Source organism: Oryctolagus cuniculus, chromosome 5 (genome assembly GCF_964237555.1).
Source record: "Oryctolagus cuniculus chromosome 5, mOryCun1.1, whole genome shotgun sequence".
NCBI classification, from domain to species: domain Eukaryota; kingdom Metazoa; phylum Chordata; class Mammalia; order Lagomorpha; family Leporidae; genus Oryctolagus; species Oryctolagus cuniculus.
Genome location: NC_091436.1, coordinates 66,409,980 through 66,427,652, shown reverse-complemented (window position 1 = coordinate 66,427,652; position 17,673 = coordinate 66,409,980). Strand labels below are relative to the sequence as shown.

The 17,673-nt window shown below is 43.2% G+C and overlaps 1 protein-coding gene across 8 annotated transcripts in view; it reads right to left on the bottom strand.

Annotated features, from left to right (window-relative positions):
- The window catches only part of HACE1 (HECT domain and ankyrin repeat containing E3 ubiquitin protein ligase 1), a 154,158-nt gene extending 137,749 nt beyond the window's left edge, over nucleotides 1-16,409 (bottom strand). For 4 of the 8 annotated variants that reach the window (XM_051855409.2, XM_051855411.2, XM_051855408.2 and 1 more), the window contains exons 1-4: nucleotides 16,082-16,408; nucleotides 8,798-8,852; nucleotides 7,394-7,483; nucleotides 6,223-6,327 (exon numbers count right to left, since the gene is read on the bottom strand). In XM_051855409.2, the coding sequence (XP_051711369.1) occupies nucleotides 6,223-6,327; nucleotides 7,394-7,483; nucleotides 8,798-8,852; nucleotides 16,082-16,157 (326 nt within the window). In that variant the 5' untranslated portion in view covers nucleotides 16,158-16,408. Of the gene's footprint in view, nucleotides 1-6,222; nucleotides 6,328-7,393; nucleotides 7,484-8,797; nucleotides 8,853-15,896; nucleotides 16,010-16,081 lie in introns of those variants that run through there. The other 4 variants (XM_051855413.2, XM_070073752.1, XM_070073753.1 and 1 more) reach the window with 3 other exon arrangements.
- Between the last annotated feature and the right edge of the window lie 1,264 nt (nucleotides 16,410-17,673).

The window sequence follows — 17,673 nt, the reverse complement described above, 5'->3', positions numbered from 1 at the left end:
CTAAAACTCTTAACAGTTGAAAAAAATCAAAATTACTTGGTTGCTTTAATTTTTGTACCTGAAACAAAGTTAAATGCCATTTAAAAATCAGTATTATAATCAAAAGAAATGGGAGAAAATAAAGATCGAAGTAACCTTCAACTTCGAATATTTATAAAGTTTCTTTATCTAACATATTGTTATGAAACTTTATGAAATAAATACTTCAAAATGGGAAAGAACAGACCAGATGAAGCCGGCACTGTGGTGTAGCAGGTAAAGCCACCGCCTGTAGTGCCAGCATCCCATATGGTCACTGGTTTGAGACTCAGTTGCTCCACTTCCGATCCAGCTCTCTGCTATGGCATGAGAGAGCAGTGGAGGATGGCCCAAGTCCATGAGCCCCTGCACCCGTGTGGGAGACCCGGAAAAAGCTCCTGGCTCCTAGCTTCAGATCGGCCCAGCTCTGCCATGTGGACATTTGGGGAGTGAACCAGTGGATGGAAGACCTTTCTCTCTTTCTCTCTCTGCCTCTGCCTCTCTCTGACTTTTAAATAAATAAACAAAATTTTTTAAGAAAGAAAGAAAGAAAGGAAGGAAGGAAGGAAGGAAGGAAGGAAGGAAGGAAGGAAGGAAGGAAGGAAGGAAGGGGGAGGGAGGGAGGAAGAGAGAAAGGAAGAGAGAAAGAAAGAGAGAAAGAAAGAGAGAAAGAGAAATTAAGACCAGACCAGACAGTTCTATTAAAGTATACACATTGATGGAGTAGACATTTAGTAGACATTTAGCCTGGAAGTTAAGATGCCCACATATCACACTGGAGCACCTGGCTTTAACTGGCTTTAAATCTGAGCTCCTAGTTCCTGACATTAGTTTCTTGCTGTTGCAGACCCTGGAAGGCAGCAGTAATGGAAGTAATTGGGTTCCTAACACCCATCTAGGAAGCCTGGATTGCATTCTCAGCTCATGGTTTCAGCCTGGCCCAGTCTCAGACATTGTGCACACTTTGGGGGATGAACCAGTAAAAGGGAGTGTATTCTTTCTCTTCCTTCCTTCCTTCCTCTTTTTCTCTATGCTTCTCATATAGATACATTTTTTTGAAACCAAATAAATGTATTGTTTAAAATGTGTTTGTGTCTATATCCATATGGCTGGATTTCTAAAACCTGATATCCAGAAGCCTGATGTGAACCATTAGTCTAGTACCAAAATAAACAGGATATGAATAGGTGGGAACAGAACAGGGAAAAAGAGCACAAAAAAGTGTTTAGGGTAGGAGTTCTTGGAAAAAAGCAAAAATCCCTCTCCCAAAAATAATCCCCCTCTCAAAATGAACTGCAAAAGGTACAGAGAAATATAAAAGAGAAATATACCCTATTTTTTCTTTTTTTTTTTTAAGATTTTATTTATTTATTTATTGAAAGGTAGAGTTACAGACAGTGAGAGGGAGAGACAGAGAGAAAGGTCTTCCTTCTGTTGGCTCACCCCCCAAATGGCCGCAACAGTCGGAGGTGCAACGATCCAAAGCCAGGAGCCCGGAGCTTCTTCCAGGTCTCCCACACGGGTACAGGGGCTCAAGGACTTGGACCATCTTCTACTGCCTTCCCAGGCCATAGCAGAGAGCGGGACTGGAAGGGAAGCAGCTGGGACTAGAACCAGCGCCCACATGGGATGCCAGTGCCCACATGGGATGCCGGCGCCACAGGTGAAGGATTAACCCATTGGGCCACGGCGCTGGCCCAACCCTATTTTTCTTACTCATTACTACTACTTCCCAGATTATGAGTAAGTCAAAACAACCCGTACATGAGCACCTATTTTGCTACAAATTTAAAAGCAAAATAGTAATTAACATATGGGCTCTGTCCTTTATGAGTTCATAATATAGCCCAAAAAATAACAAAAGTTTCAAACCTGACCAATAAGCACCCTAAGGATACACAATAATTTCAAAGTCTTCTAACATCCTCTTATAATTTGAGCAATGTCAGATCTCGCTGTACAAGGAAATAACTATTTTCCTGCCCAGATATTATAACAATTTCAGGAAACTTATGGTAACCCAAATGACACAGGGGCAGTCATCCAAGTGCTCTGTGGAAGCTTAATGGGGCTTCTATTGGAAAGGGGAGCAATTCAGTACAGCACTAATGGTAAAAAGAGAGAAATGATAAAGCAGGCCAAAAGAAATATGCTACCCATCAGACAAGATAGCCAAGGGAAGAAAACAAAAAGCTAAAACCAATAAAAAAGATGCGCCAGCAAAAGAGACAGAGTACAATTTTCCTATGATTACTGCTTTAGTATGGACTTACTGGAACTCATAAAGAAATGAAAAAGCAGCTTCTGAAAACATTTGCAGCTACAGAAAGTAACAAATGCTCAAGTCCATTAGCAAAACAAAATGCAACTCTAAGTTGTAAAACATACCCATTCAATAAACAATAAAAACCAGAAAATTTAAGTGTTGAATATTGCAAGTAATCTTTACAGAAATAAAGGCATCCAAATTAAAGAAAGGGTCATAAACTTTTATTCCTTTTTTTCTCATTGACTTGCTATGTGAATCATAGTATTTGTCAAATTTCTTCATTTTTAAAATGTAATGGTTTTCTTCAATTATTATTAATACAAATAGTAATCAAAATCATTTTCTATGTGCCATTTAAAAGGCTTTTATTTCTAACAACAAAAAAGAGTGCATGACAAGTCTTTGTCCAACAAAGAACTTCTTGCTATTTAAATCTAAGACCTATTTCTTGGTTCTTAACACTGAATTCATGACTAAGTCTCATCCTACAATGACAGTAGACTTTTTAATCCCTCCCCTGCTATCCAATGCATCCTTTTGTTCACAGTTTAATTTTAATTAAAGACATTTTAATACATGCAACATTTTCACTTTATCACTATCCTTCCAACACTTGGGATGGTGTAGCTGGATGTGAGATGAATTCAGCAAAGGAATCAACGATTTACTATATGACCTTAGATGTCAACATAGCTAATGTGGCTAATTATTATAAAACAAAGTGTTTAATAGGCACATGGTAGCCTGCTATAACAATGGACACTTACGCTGGCTCACATGCTAAATCAGGAACCAGGGTAGATAAGACAGGGTCAAAGGACTACACATTTCCACTATCAAACCTGGACATCACTATGGCTCTTATCTTTTGGGTTCTACTTTAATCTTAAATGTAAAACTTTGGCCTCAGATCAATGCAATGGGCAATGTTAGCTTCATGTCCATCTTACTCAGGCAGCCACCTCAACTATCCAGAATCCCAGGTTAAAATTAGAACCAAAAAGAGCTTCAAGAGAAACCAAAAGAGACATAGGGGGAACACACTTATGTTGAGTTTTACAGTGTTTGAAAAGGATTACAGGGGTGGACATTTGGCCTAGCAGCTAAGATGCTCAAGTTCCAAAGTGCAGCACTTAGGTTTGAAATCCAACTCGGCTCCTGACTCCAGCATCCTACTATACAGACCCTGGAAGACAGAAGTAATAGCTCAGGTAAATGGGTTCCTTCCACCACCGAGTTCTGACTGGCTGCTGCAGGCATTTGGGCAGTAAACCAGCACATGAGCTCATTTGTTCTCTCTCTCTCTCTCTCTCATTCTCTCACTTTCTGTGTCTCCCAAGTAAATTTTTTTAAAAAATTTTAATTGTAAAATTTTTAAACTTATATACCTCAGGCCCTGAATCAAAAACTACTTATTTCCACTTTAAACATAATTCTAATCATTTTGGATTGGTTTCTCAGTCCAACAGAATTTCAAGAAGTGAAAAACAGTAGTAGAGGCAGAGATATGACATCTGGAGCTCCTGGCAGAAAAGAAGGGGAAAAAATATATTCCAATAGGATTTAAAATAGCCTACTGGGGCCAGTGCTGTAGCATAGCAGGTAAAACAGCTACGTGCTACCCCAGCATCCCATATGGGCACTGGTTCGTGTCCCGGCTGCTTCACTTCCGATCCAGCTCTCTGCTGTGGCCTGGGAAAGCAGTGGAAGATGGCCCAAGTCCTTCGGCCCCCGCATATGCGTGGGAGACATGGAAGAAGGTCCTGGCTCCTGAATTCAGTTCAGCGCAGCTCCGAACATTGCGGCCAAAGGGGGAGTGAACCAGCGGATGGAAGACCTCTCTCTCTCTCTGCCTCTCCTTCTCTCTCTAGGTAACTCTGACTTTGAAATAAATCTTTAAAAAAAAAAAAAATTAAAAAACCAACATACAGGGGGGAGCTGGTGCTCTGTAGAAGAAGTAGATTAAGGCCAGCGCCGTGGCTAATTAGGCTAATCCTCCGCCTTGCGGCGCCGGCACACTGGGTTCTAGTCCTGGTCGGGGCGCCAGATTCTGTCCCGGTTGCCCCTCTTCCAGGCCAGCTCTCTGCTGTGGCCAGGGAGTGCAGTGGAGGATGGCCCAAGTGCTTGGGCCCTGCACCTGCATGGGAGACCAGGAAAAGCACCTGGCTCCTGGCTTTGGATCAGCACGGTGCGCCGGCCGCAGCGCGCTGGCCGCGGTGGCCATTGGAGGGTGAACCAACGGCAAAAGGAAGACCTTTCTCTCTGTCTTTCTCTCTCACTGTCCACTCTGCCTGTCAAAAAAAAAAAAAAAAAAGTAGATTAAGTGTCCGCCTGCGGTACCAGCATCCCATTTTTGCAACAGTTCAAGTACTGGCTGCTCCTCTTTTGATCCAGCTCTCTGCTTATGGCCTGGGAAAGAAGTGGAAGATGGCCTGGGTTCTTAGGCCCCTGCACCCATGTGAGAGACCCGGAAGAAACTCCTGACTCCTGGCTTCAAAGTAGCCCAGCTCTGGTGTTGCAGCCATTTGGGGAGTGAACCAGCAGATGGAAGACCTTCTTTCTGTCTCTCCCTGTCTGTAACTCTACCTCTCAAATAAATAAATAAATCTTAGGGAAAAAAAAAAAAATACCAGGCCAGCGTTGTGGTACAGCAGGTAAAGCCACCATCTGCAATGACAGTTCAAGTCCCGGCTGCTCCACTTCTGATCCATCTCCCTGCTAATGTGTCTGGGAAAAGCAGTGGAGGATGGCCCAAGTGCTTGGGCCCCTGCACCCACATTGGAGACCTGTAAGAAGCACCTGGCTCCTGGCTTAGGCCTGGCCTGGCACCAGCCATTCCAGCCATTCAGGCAGTGAACCAGTGGATTAAAGATATCTCTCTCTTTGTTTTCAAATAAATAAATCTTTAAATAAAAATAGCATACAAAACATAATAATGATCCTAATGATAACAAAGGTTATCAGGAAAAGACAAAAGTATATTTAATATGCCATTTTTAACTTTGTCACTTTTTAGAAATACCTATTTTTGGCCGGCGCGGTGGCTCACTAGGCTAATCATCTGCCTGTGGCGCTGGCACACTGGGTTCTAGTCCCGGTTAGGGCGCCAGATTCTGTCCCGGTTGTTCCTCTTCTAGTCCAGCTCTCCAGTGTGGCCCAGGAGTGCAGTGGAGGATGGCCCAAGTGCTTGGGCCCCTGCACCCACATGGGAGACCAGGAGGAAGTACCTGGCTCCTGGCTTCAGATCAGCGCAGTGCACCGGCCGCAACGCGCCAGCTGAAGCGGCCATTTGGGGTGTGAACCAACAGAAGGAGGACCTTTCTCTCTGTTTCTCTTTCTCTAACTCTGCCTGTCAAAAAATAATAATAAATAAAAATAAAAATTTAAAAATGCCTGTTTTTACATTTTTAGGCATATAATTTATTTTAGAAAACTTGTTAGAAATAAAATTGAAAAACAGATTCAGCACTCAAAGAAGTAAGCTTGCTCTAATACAGATCATTCTCAAATAACTAAAAACAAATTGGGTATAATATATTCACTGTTTTTAATGCCATGAATAAATTAACTAAACAAGCAACTTGGGAAATAAGCCAAAGAGTTAAGGTGGCAAAAGATTAGGAGAGAAAAGATCAACAAAAAACAAAGGAGGAAATGATAGTTTTCAAAAAATAAAATGCTAATATAAGCAATAATGAGTTTCCACAAATTTCAAAAAAGATCAGTGAACAATTTAACAAGTTATTAAATGTGGTAGTTATTTGAATGTCTTTGGGAAATAAAAAATTATAGAAAATAAGATATGCACATCATATTTCTGATTTTCCTCATGGCAAATATTGGGAGAAAAACATCAAGTCAAAATAAAGTGTCCTAGAATATGTTAGTCATAATTGATAATACACTTAAGCTACTTAAGGAAAAAAAATATTTACCCATTTCTAGCTGCCAAATGAAGCGGTGTACAGCCTGAAATATCTTGATAGTTAGGGTTTGCTCCTTTCTTTAGCAGCAGAACCAAGCACTCCACTGATCCACAACTAAAACAATTTAAAAGACAGTTCAGATACAGTCCACATATAGCCATATCTGACATAGATAAATTAAATGACAAAAAATTCTATTAAATACAATAAGGTCCACATTCTGTCACAAATAGTGAATATTTTCTATTTTCAATATGGGACCGTCAACTATGAAAGCTATTAAGTATTTGAGAAATTCAAATAAAGTATTAGTTCATTAAAGAAACCATACAGTACTGTCAAATTTTTCCAGAAGTCAAATTCATCATGAAAAATTAATTTCAACACATCTACCTAAATTCTGAAAAAGAGGAGATATCAGTTACCTAATTGATAACACACTGGAAGACTCTAGATAAAAATCATTCTCTTCTCAGGGCCAGCATTGTGGTGTATCGAGTAAGGCCGCAGCCCACAATACTGGCATCCCATATGGGTGCCACTTCAAGCCCTGGCTACTTCACTTCCAATCCAGCTCCCTGCAAATGGCCTAAGAAAAGCAATGGAAGATGGCTCAAGTGTTTGGGACCTGTCACCCATATGGGAGATGCAGATGAAGCTCCTGGCTCCTGGCTTCAGCCTGGCCCAGTACTGAACACTGTGGTCATTTGGGGAGTGAACAGTGGCTAGAAGATCTTTATCTCTGTCTCTCCCACTCTATATAACTCTTTCAAATAAAATAAAATACATCTTTATAAAAAAATCATTCTGCCATCTAGGTCAAAAATATAAAACCAATGACTTCATGTGCACTAAGTATATCCTCTTTATCCCTCATGTTGGTGGGATAAAAGAGAAATGTTAGTGGATGCATTCTCTAAATACATCCAAGAAATACAGCACCCATGCCTAAATATCTCTAATCAGATCTAGAACAAGCTAAGACAATAAGGACATAAGACTTGAGTCCAATACAAAAGTTAACAAGTTACATATGCAATACACTGGACGCTATGCCCTAAGCTAGATAAAAAACTACTCAGCTGCCTGGCTTCTTTCCCCATAATGACTATGAAATAATGCTGATTCAAAGCTTATTCCTCACTCTAGAGTTTTGAACCAAAAATATCTTTAGTCTTACTTTGCTGCAATGTGAAGCAAGCTTCTTTTCACACGTCCAAAAGCATAATTGACATCAAATTTTGAATTTGATAGTAGTTCAGAAACAGACCTATGCAAAAAAAAATTCAGAGAAATCAATATGTAAAAAAGTTTTTAAATGCAACAAATCAAGTGAATAGCTTTTTTTTAATTAATTTATTCATTTATTTATTTATTTATTTTTGACAGGCAGAGTGGACAGTGAGAGAGAGACAGAGAGAAAGGTCTTCCTTTGCCGTTGGTTCACCCTCCAATGGCCACCGCGGCTGGCACGCTGCGGCCGGCGCACCACGCTGATCCGATGGCAGGAGCCAGGTGCTTCTCCTGGTCTCCCATGGGGTGCAGGGCCCAAGCACTTGGGCCATCCTCCACTGCACTCCTGGGCCACAGCAGAGAGCTGGCCTGGAAGAGGGGCAACTGGGACAGAATCCAGCGCCCCGACTAGAACCCAGTGTGCCGGTGTCACTAGGCGGAGGATTAGCCTGTTGAGCCGTGGCGCCAGCTGTGAATAGCTCTTTAGCTACTACTCCTAATTTTTAAAGGATTCTGTCCCCTATCATTCAGAAAACAAGGCATTAACATCTAAATATAGCATGGTATCCAGGGCAACATCATTCAAAAATCAACTAGTTTGATCAAAGATCAAACTGAAAGATTGCTGAAAGATTTCTCATCTGCCACTTAAACAGTGCTGTATCAGCTGCTCTGAGGACACCCAACACAACAAAGTGGCTTCAGTTCACTCAAGATTCTTACAAAGGGCATGACTGCTTTCCTTGCCAAAATTGAGCCTGCCTATATTAATTTTGGCCAAATAAAATAAGTCAGACAAAAACACTTTTAATTATACCAAACAGGAATTTTAAAGTAAATTATTTATATTTTAAACTTGTTTCAAAATATAGTTTCTCTTTACTTTCCTCTTATAGCAAACTACTCACGGCTAACCAGAGCAGAGCTGACTGCTGCAAGTTTAAAGACTCACACTGCCAATTACCTGTATCTTATGCATTCCCCTGTAAAGGAGTATCAAGACCAAACTAGTAAAAGGAACAATGTAGTAATATTTGTTCCCTCAGTCCTAATCTTTTATCATAAAGATTAGAAATGACATTTATATGAAACTACCATATTTTTCTCAGTGACCAACCAATACTTGAATTAATATCTGAATTAGAAAATCTCTTATCACAAAATTTTACAGCTAACACGGGTCCTAGAAAATTGTGTTCCACATTTCACAGATAGAAAACTACAACAACATTAAACAACCTGCCCCAAGACATCTATGTCAAAACTGTATGTGTGCATGTGTATGTTTATTTACATGTTTAGAATAATCTACATCTCTTAAAAAGCATAAATTTATGAAACAGGCTCTCACCTGTGTTGATCAGCCATAACCATTGGCATTAATGTATAAACAGCAGTTTCATTATCTGAGTAAAAAAACAAAATAAATACATTAATGTCCAAGAAATGATACTTTAGATTAAGCATTTTTTTTTTAATTCTACACAGGAAACAGAGAAGAGAGATGGAAGCATGTAAAATAGTGCAAAATACCAGAGGTATAGCAAAATCTCAGTAACACAAAATTTCATATCCCCTCTACTGCTTATCCTGTTTACTTTTACATCACAATAAAAGAACTCTGCTACTGGATGTAAGAAGAAAACTAGAGACCCAATATTTTCTGCATCTTTAACAACTGAAATTTCTTTTACTTCCAAAGACTGTTTAGAGACATTGTGTTTTATCATACTTATACACAGACTGGAGGAATTTTAAGTATATAATAAATATATGCTAAAATAATTTTTTAAATATTCACTTATTTATTTTTAGTTTTTCAAAGGCAAAGCGAGAGAGAGAGAGAGAGAGAGAGAGAGGGAGGGAGGGGGAGGGAGGGAGGGAGGGAGGGAGGGAGAAACAAAGAGTCAGAGATCTTCTCTCTATTGGTTCACTCCCCAGTAGCTGCAACATCCAGGGCTGGGACAGACCGAAGCCAGACGGCAGGAACCCCATCTGAGTCTCCCACATGACTGGCAGGGACTCAAACACCTGAGCATCATCTCCACCCTTTCAGGCAGATTAACAGTGATCTGGATCAGAAGCAGTGTAGCTGGAATTGTAATCAGCACTCTGATATGGAATATACGTAGGTGTCCTAAGTGGCAGCTTAAGCCTTGGTGCCAAAATGACCACGCTAAAATAATTTTTAAAAGATTTATATTTATTTGAAAATCAGAGTTTCACAGAGATTAAGAAAGAGAAAGAGAGAGAGAGAGAGAGAGAGATCTTCTATCTACTGAGTCACTCCTCAGATGGCTGCAACAGCTTCTTCCAAGTCTCCCACATGAGTGGCAGGGGCCTGAACACTTTGCCCATCTTCTGCTGCTTTCCCAGGCCATTAGCAGAGAGCTGGATTGGAAGTAGAACAGCCTGGACATGAACCAGGGCCCATATGGGATGCCAGCATTGCAGGAAGGGACTTAACCCACTACACCACAATGCCAGCCACCTAAAATTTTAAAACCATAAGCATACATATTACTCGCCTCTTGCCAGTATTACAAAAAAAAAGAAATCATTTTAGAAGTTTTGATACAACATTAAAACCTTAACTTTACTTATCACTTTATACAACTCACAACATTAATATTTATATATGTTATGGCATAAAGTGACAAAACCTTGATCCAAAAGAAAATGTTAAAAATCAACATCTTTGATACATATTATACCTATATACATTGTAGCTAATGCTTTCAAAAAAATTTTTTTTTTACTTGAGGGCAGAGTTACAAAGAGAGGAAGACAAACACACAGACACAGAGAGAGAGACAGAGAAAGAGATATTTGAGGCCTAGCGCTGTGGCATAGGGGGTAACGCTGCAGCGCCAACATCCCAGCTCTCTGCTATGGCCTGGGAAAGCAGTAGAAGATGGCCCAAATGCTTGGGCCCCTGCACCCACGTGGGAGACCCAGAAGAAGCTCCTGGCTCATGGCTTTGGATCGGCGCAGCTCCGGCCAATTTGGGAGTGAACCAGCAGATGGAAGACCTCTCTCTCTGCCTCTCCTCTCTCTGTGTAACTCTTTCAAATTAAATCTTTAAAAAAAGAGAGAGAGAGAGAGAGAGAGAGAGAGAGAGATCTTCTATCCACTGGTTCACTCCCCAAATGGCCACAATGGCCAGGGCTGGCCCAGGCCAAAGCCAGGAGCCAAGAGTTTTTTCAGGGTCTCTCATATGGAAACAGGGGCCCAAGCACTTGGGTCAGATTCCATTGCTTTCCCAGACGCATTAGCAGGGAGCTGGATCGAAAGCAGAGCAGCCCGGTCTCCAAACAGTGCCCAAATGGGATGCCAGCATCATAAGTGGTGGCTTAATCTATTATGCCACAGTGACAGCCCCTTTAATTTTTTTTAATTTTTTTTTTTTTTATTTGAGAGGTAGAGAGGGAGGGACACAGAGAAATGTCTTTCATCTGCTGGTTCCCAGGCCACAGTTGAGAGCTGGATGGGAAGAGGAGCAGCAGGACTCAAAACAACACCCATATGGGATGTTGCCACCCAGGTTAAGGCTTAACCTACTAAGCCACATAACACTAGACCTGGATTTGTTTTTAAAGATTTATTTATTTTATTTATTTGAACAAGCCAACTCCACTTTAATCAACTAATAAAGGGTAACATCACCAGAAGTAATACACATCATGTAGCTCCTGTTATGATCCACTAAGAAGGGCATATAACATTTGTATGAGTCTTTTTTTTTTTTTTTTTTTTTTTTGACAGCCAGAGTTAGATAGTGAGAGACAGAGAGAAAGGTCTTCCTTTTCCATTGGTTCACCCCCCAAATGGCCGCCACGGCTGGCGCCCTGCGCCAATCCAAAGCCAGAAGCCAGGTGCTTCCTCCTGGTCTCCCATGAGGGTGCAGGGCCCAAGGACCTGGGCCATCCTCCACTGCCCTCCCGGGCCACAGCAGAGAGCTGGACTGCAAGAGGAGCAACCAGGGCAGAATCTGGCGCCCCAACCAGGACTAGACCCCGGAGTGCCATCGCCACAGGCGGAGGATTAGCCCAGTGAGCCGCGGCGCCGGCCCTGTATTATTCTTGCCAAAAATGCAGAACTTCAATCAAATCATGAGAAAACATCTAACAAGCTCAAATTAAGGGAAATTCCACAAAATACCTGACGAGTCCTTTCTAAAAGTCTTTAAAAATTTTTGATTAATATGTAATAGATGTACATTTTCATGTAGTATAGTGCAATTTATTTATCTGAGAAAGAGAAAGAGACTGAAAGATGCCAACCACTGGTTTACTCCCTAAAAGTTTGCCAAGGCCAGTGCTAAGCCAGGCCAAAGCCAGGAGCTGGGAACTCAATCCAGGTCTCCTATGAGGGTGGCAGGGACCCAACCACTTTAGTCAACCTGCTGCCTCCCAGTGTCTGCATTGTGCAGCTAGGACTTGAACCAAAGAACTCTGGTACGTCATGTGGACATATTAACCACTAAGCCAACAACCACAATTTCTTAGTTTTAATAACTATTCTAGGGGCAGGCGCTGTTGGCACAACAGGTTAATGCCCTGGCCTGAAGCACTGGCATCCCATATGGGTGCCGGTTCAAGTCCCCTCTTCCAATCCAGCTTTCTGCTATGGCCTGGGAAAGCAGTAGAAGATGGCCCAAATGCTTGGGCCCCGGCACCCACGTGGGAGACTCGGAAGAAGCTCCCAACTCCTGGCTTCGGATCGGCGCAGCTCCGGCCGTTGCAGCCACTTGGGGAGTGAACCAGCGGATAGAAGACCTCTCTCTCTGCCTCTCCTCTCTCTGTGTAACTCTGACTTTAAAATAAATAAATAAATCTTAAAAAAAATAACTATTCTATGGTTATAGAAGATGTTAACTTAGGGAAACCTAGGTGTAGAGTGTATGGGACTATTTATACAACTTTTATATCCTCTAAAGTTACTTCTTAAAGTTTTTCTTTTTTTTAAAGAGGAAGAACTGTTACAGATTAAGAGAGTCTTCAGAGATAAATTAACCAAATGTATTGTGTGAATCATGTCTGGATATTAACTCATGCATCAACTGTAAAAGGATATTCTTCAGACAATTTTTTAGGGAGGAAGGATGAGCAAGGACTGGGTATTTGAAGATAATAAAAAATTATTACTAATTGCATTGGTTCTAATACTACTGATGAGTGTGTATTTGAAAAGTAATTTATATATTTAGAAATACATACTGAGCGGCTGGCGCCGCGGCTCACTAGGCTAATCCTCCGCCTTGCGGCGCCGGCACACTGGGTTCTAGTCCCGGTCGGGGCGCCGGATTCTGTCCCAGTTGCCCCTCTTCCAGGCCAGCTCTCTGCTGTGGCCAGGGAGTGCAGTGGAGGATGGCCCAAGTGCTTGGGCCCTGCACCCCATGGGAGACCAGGAGAAGTACTTGGCTCCTGCCATCGGATCAGCGTGGTGCGCCGGCCGCAGCGCACCGGCCGCGCCGGCCATTGGAGGGTGAACCAATGGCAAAGGAAGACCTTTCTCTCTGTCTTTCTCTCTCACTGTCCACTCTGCCTGTCAAAAAAGAAAAAGAAAAAAGAAAAAAGAAAACCTTAAAGAACAAGAGGCTTTCATTATATACAATTCTTCCTTAAACCATCAGATGGGAGTGATTTTTTTTAAACTGAAACTACCCTAATCACCATTCAAAAACATATATTAAAATAGGTTTAGGAGTCTGTGCTTTGGCACGATGGGTAAAGCCGCTGCCTGGGGTGAGGGCATCCAATGTGGGCACTGGCTGGAGTCCCGGCTGCTCCACTCCAATCCAGCTCCTTGGTAAATGTGCCTAGGAAAGCAGCAGAGGATGGCCCAAATGGTTGGGTCCTTGCACCCACATAGGAGACCCAGAAGAAAACTCCTGGCTCCTGGCTTTGGACCAGCCCCACTCTTCTGTTGCAGTCGTTTGGGGAGTGAACCAGTAGATGGAAGTTTCTCTCTTTTTCTCTCTCTGTAACTCTGCCTTTTAAATAAAATAAATTTTTTTTTTAAAAAATGGGTTTAGATTCTATTATTTCATTAAACAAATCACATTCACTGTAAGTGCCATAATTTAAACTGTAAGTATTTTCTCCACATATGTGAACAATACACTCTTTTAAGGGCCACTGAGAATCCATATCCTCCAACTTCTGTCTTTCCCTTCTCTTTTTCTCTCACAAGCATAATCCCCTGTGTTAGCCCTACCTAGAATGATTCAACAACCTGCACTTCATTACTCTGTGCACTTCAATACTCAAGTTTCCTCTGTCTCTGGGAAACATAAATGCACCCTGCCCCCCACCTACAAATCTAATAAATAAACTGCCCACTCAACTCATCTTATAGGACAATGATAATTTTATAGTAAAACCTGATTTAACACTTTAGAGCCTTGATAATTTGTTCTTCAATGTTTTTTGATTGCTAATTCTAACAAAGCCAAAAAAAATCTTACTTCCTAAATTTAGAAAAATCTCAGAGATCTATTCAGCCCTTAAAATGCAAGCATAACAATGTGGATTTTTATAATGAAAAGGTACTACAAATGATATATTTGAAAGCCAGCCATAGAAAATTCAAAAAGATTCAAGAGAACTTAGAGACACAATAAATTAAATTCAAGGAACCAATTCACTATAATCAAAGAAAAATGTAAACTACATGAAAAACGTTTAATCTTTAATTGTAGTACTCCAGTTTCCAGGCACTCTAAAACAGTTGGTAGAACTGTCTAAGGTATGAGTTGAGAAACTGATACCTAGAGCCTTAAAAATGCTGACATAATTAGATATTAGTCTTCTACAAACTGACCCTAAGAAAATAGTTAGGCAGACTTATTCTTAAGTATTAAGCTGCTCCTCATAAAATCACTTATAAAAGCAAAAAATTAGATTCAATACTTGTTATACTCCTGCTTTGAAATCCTGCAAAATCTTCAGACATATTTAAGATATTTTAAAAAAAAAGTTTGCAATGTTTTCTAAATAGAAAATAAAAAGACTATGTATTATGATCTTAAATTGGGAGAGAAAAATAACAATGGAAGGAAATAAAATGCTAACATTGTTTTATTACTGGGAAGTGCAATGACAGATGTTTTATTTTATTATTCTTTACTTTCCAAATTTCCCACGATGAAAATATACTACTTTTCAAACCATCCTTTAGGGGCAGGCATTCTGGTTTAGTGGACACTGCCTGCCAGTCCCAGCTGCTCCACTTGGGATCCAGCTCCCTGCTAAACAGATGGATCGTGTTGGAGTCCCTGCCACCCACTTAGGAGATCCGGATGAAGCTCCTGGCTTCTATCTTGTTGCAGCAATCTGGGGAGCATACCAGCTACAGAAGGTCTGTCTCTTCCTCCCTCTGTAACTAATCCTAAAACAAAACAAAAGCCCAACCTTTAATAAAGTCTCCTAAATTACATTCATGTAAAAAGGACTGAGACTTGAACTAGGTAATACAAAGCGCAAAGTCAATGAAACTGTACATGCAGCCTTCATCATCACATACCAACAATCTATGAGAAACATGTTGTCACAGCAGCACTTAAGAAATGGATTCAAAGGTTGGAAAGAGAGAAAAAAAGTTGAAGATGGAAGTCAAGGTACCAAAATCGGGATTGTTTTAAGTCAATTATTTCATGCTAGATGGGTATCAGACACAAAATTATTTTTGAGACACAATCACCACACATCCTTCCTATTCTGCATCCTAAGTAGAAACCAGGGAAAACTTCTCCAAGAAAATTATCCCCCAAGTCCCCAGTCTCACATTTCTTTCACGACTCTCTCCCAAGGCCTACTTCGCTAACCTACAAACCTCCCTGGCAGCAATTCAAAGAAAATTCTGAAACACAAGATAAAACCGCTACAAAGCAGAACAGAATTCACCAGCTAGAACCCGGCATTAAGATACAAGTGTCTTAGAGGCAGCAATGCCACCCCCACTGCCACTAAACCCCCTGAACTCTGGGGCTGCACACAAAACAGCGCCCCCACTCCCATCTCTTTCATTCCTGGCGCTGTACCAGTCCCGAGGAAACCCTGGCACACTGAACTCAAAAAGTCCTGAACTCCAGTGTCCACGCCTCATTCCTCTTTGTAGTCTCGGCCCAGTTCCCACCGAAGCCCCCCTTTGGATGAACAAACGAAGACTGGGGCAGGCATACGTGTCAGGGACAGTGGATACACTGCTAAGGACACACGGTCGGCTCCTGGAGGAACTGCGTGATGTTGGACAATCTTTTGTCTGTGTCCGTTTTCAAAACGCACGCAGAAAACTGGAACATGGCCCACAACTGTTAATGTTTCCTGAATCCGGGTCATCTTTCTGCCTCTTTGCCAAAATCTCCAGCGGACGGTCGGCAGACCTCGGTCCCCGCTTCTCCCCGCAGGAGGTGCCGCACACAACCGACCCCTCCCGCAAACTCCCACCTGCCGGACCCGGAGCCGCGGGCCGCTGAAGGCCGGGGGTCGCGGCCCGGCCCCTCCCCGCTGACCAAAGTCAAGAGTGGGCGTTTTCTCAGCTTCCGCTGAGTTCTTCCTTGGGACCCTGACGCGCCCTCAGCCCCCGCCCCCGAGCCGCCCCGCGTCGCCCCCAGCCCCGCGGCCCCGCTCACCCTCGGGCAACTCCACGGTGCGCGCGCGGCGCAGCGAGCGAGTCAGGCGGTTGAGCTGCTCCATCGCTCTCTCCATCCTCGGCGCGTCCGCCGCGATCGCCCCGCCGCGCCGGCGGCCTCCGCGCCCAGCGCCCTACATCCCGCCCCGGACCCGTCCAGAGAGCGGAGGAGCAAGATCAGCCAGCGCCTAGGACTGCTTGTGCCGTTCAGGGGCCACGTCCTGCGGCCAGCTACCAGTGGCCACCGAGGCGGGGGACACCGCCGCCGCTGCTGCTCGCGCCTTCCTGCCTCCGCCGCTGCCGCCTCCGCGGCTTCCCTCCCGGGCTCGCAAGGCCTTCTGGGAATGGTAGTTCCGCCGGGCAGCGCCGCGGGCCGGGGGCGGAGCCACGCTGGGCGCTCCGGGGACCCGGCCAGAAGTACACCGGGTAGGGGTTTGTGATCTGAGATCAACGCCAGGACTGCCAGTCTCTGGAGAGACTTCCTGGGGCTCTCACGCCCTCTCCTATCCTCCAAAGTTGTGCAGGAGCAGCCCCCTGCACGTCTGTCGCTGCCCTAATGGAACTGACTGGAGGTTTGCACAATTCTTCCTCAGTGCTTCACCACCATCCTAGTACTGGTACATTTGTTTTCCAGATATGTGAACTCTTACAGTATCTACAGAAGTCACATTAAAGAGTAATAAAATCGAACACATGCAAAAGCAAAATACTCTCCCCACACACACACACTTTGCTGTATGTAACTTAACAGCCTTTCTTCCAGTGGGGTGACTTCACGGGGGGCAGGAACACAGCTGGTCTTACACCTTGTGGAATCCTGTACTTTACCACAGCACCTGACACAAAGTTGGAGTTTGGGGGACGATTTAAGTGGTGACATCCTGAAAGAAAAGTTTTTGCTTATTTGGTGCAGTACTGAAGTCGTACTGTGACGATGACCGATCTCAGTGGGCAATCTTTGACTTTGTGAGTTACAAACACTGAATACCAACAAAGTGTGGAAAAAATGACACGGAATTGGTGGGGGGTGGGGCATATCCTAGTTCTCAGCTGGCACAGGAGTTGAGCACAAGCCAAGCGGCTGAATAGGAGCCCAACACCACTGACAGTGAAGAGCTAAGGGAGACCTGATTTCTTCTTGGACTCATCAGAAGGGGCCGAGGTGATTCTCAAGTAAGAGAAAGGCAAAGGGCTTGCCCTTCTCAACTTTTCCTTCCTCAAAGAGGTGAAGCTGTTCCTGCAATGAGTGGGCATCTGTATGGGAGACAAAGTCTCACTTCCCTAACCAGGATATACAGGAACAGATGGTGTTCCCTTCCTAGGCCATCCTAGATGAGTTCCAACCTCAACTAGTGGGCCCTTGTGCCAGTGACTACAGGCTCAGAGAACTTCCAGCATCCTCACATCACCAGCTGATTCAGCTGAGACCTAAACCAGTCTGGCAACAAGGTAGGAGAGGCCGAAGCTTCAAAGGAATGCCAAATGCTATGGGTCAGTCTGGGCCATGCCCATCCCTTTTCAACCTGGCTTCAACTGGAAATGGCCCAGCCTTGCCTGTCTTCCCAATACCAGTCGAACAAGATTCCCACTGCT